The sequence below is a fragment of the Eimeria mitis genome, genomic scaffold, assembly GCF_000499745.2.
Source record: "Eimeria mitis Houghton genomic scaffold, Emh_scaff648, whole genome shotgun sequence".
Lineage (NCBI taxonomy): Eukaryota > Apicomplexa > Conoidasida > Eucoccidiorida > Eimeriidae > Eimeria > Eimeria mitis.
Window position 1 is genome coordinate 10,084 of NW_013574640.1, and position 630 is coordinate 10,713.

The following is a 630-nucleotide window of genomic DNA, read 5'->3' on the forward strand; positions in this document are numbered from 1 at the left end:
GCAAGGGCACATAGAAAGAGAAATGAGCGGAATGGTATGCTGCAGCAAAAGGAAATCTTTATTTGCTTTTGCGTAAGAGATAAAAAGGGTTTAGGGTTTAGGGTTTAGGGTTTAGGGTTTAGGGTTTAGGGTTTACATCTGTCTCCTTCAGCTACACGGCCGTCCCGGATGCTGATGACCCTGGCTGTGGGGGGTAGAGTATAGAAGCAGAGAGAATGCTGCTGCAGCACCTGTTGCTGCTGCTGCTGCTGCTGCTGCTTCTTGTGCTGCTTCTCCTGATACTCCTGCAGCAGCTGCTGCTCTCTCCGCGTTTCTATGCCGTCGGCAGTTGCTGCTGCTGCATGCAGCCTATTGTGCTGCAGCAGCAGGGTTTGCTGCTGCTGCAGCAGATGCATCTGCTGCTGCTTCAGCAGCTGCTGCTGCTGCTCCTCCAGGTGCAGCAGCAACTCGGGGGCGAAGCCACCCCCTGCCTCGCAGCAGCCATACTGAAGGTCTTGCTGCTTGTTGCGGCCATCTGCAGCAGCAGCACAAACAGCAGCAGCAGCAGCAGCAGAAGCAGCAGCAGCAGCAGCAGCAGCAGAAGCAGCAGCAGAAACAGAAACAAAGACAAGATAAGACAAAAACGACAAC

General features: G+C 54.1%; 1 protein-coding gene across 1 annotated transcript in view; it reads right to left on the reverse strand.

Moving 5' to 3' along the window:
• The window catches only part of EMH_0018620 (uncharacterized protein), a gene marked incomplete at both ends in the record, with an annotated part of 8,285 nt that overhangs the window by 3,538 nt on the left and 4,117 nt on the right, over nt 1-630 (reverse strand). Inside the window, one exon of the mRNA XM_013501185.1 lies at nt 137-514. Within this exon, the coding sequence (XP_013356639.1) occupies nt 137-514 (378 nt within the window). The remainder of the gene's footprint in view (nt 1-136; nt 515-630) is intronic.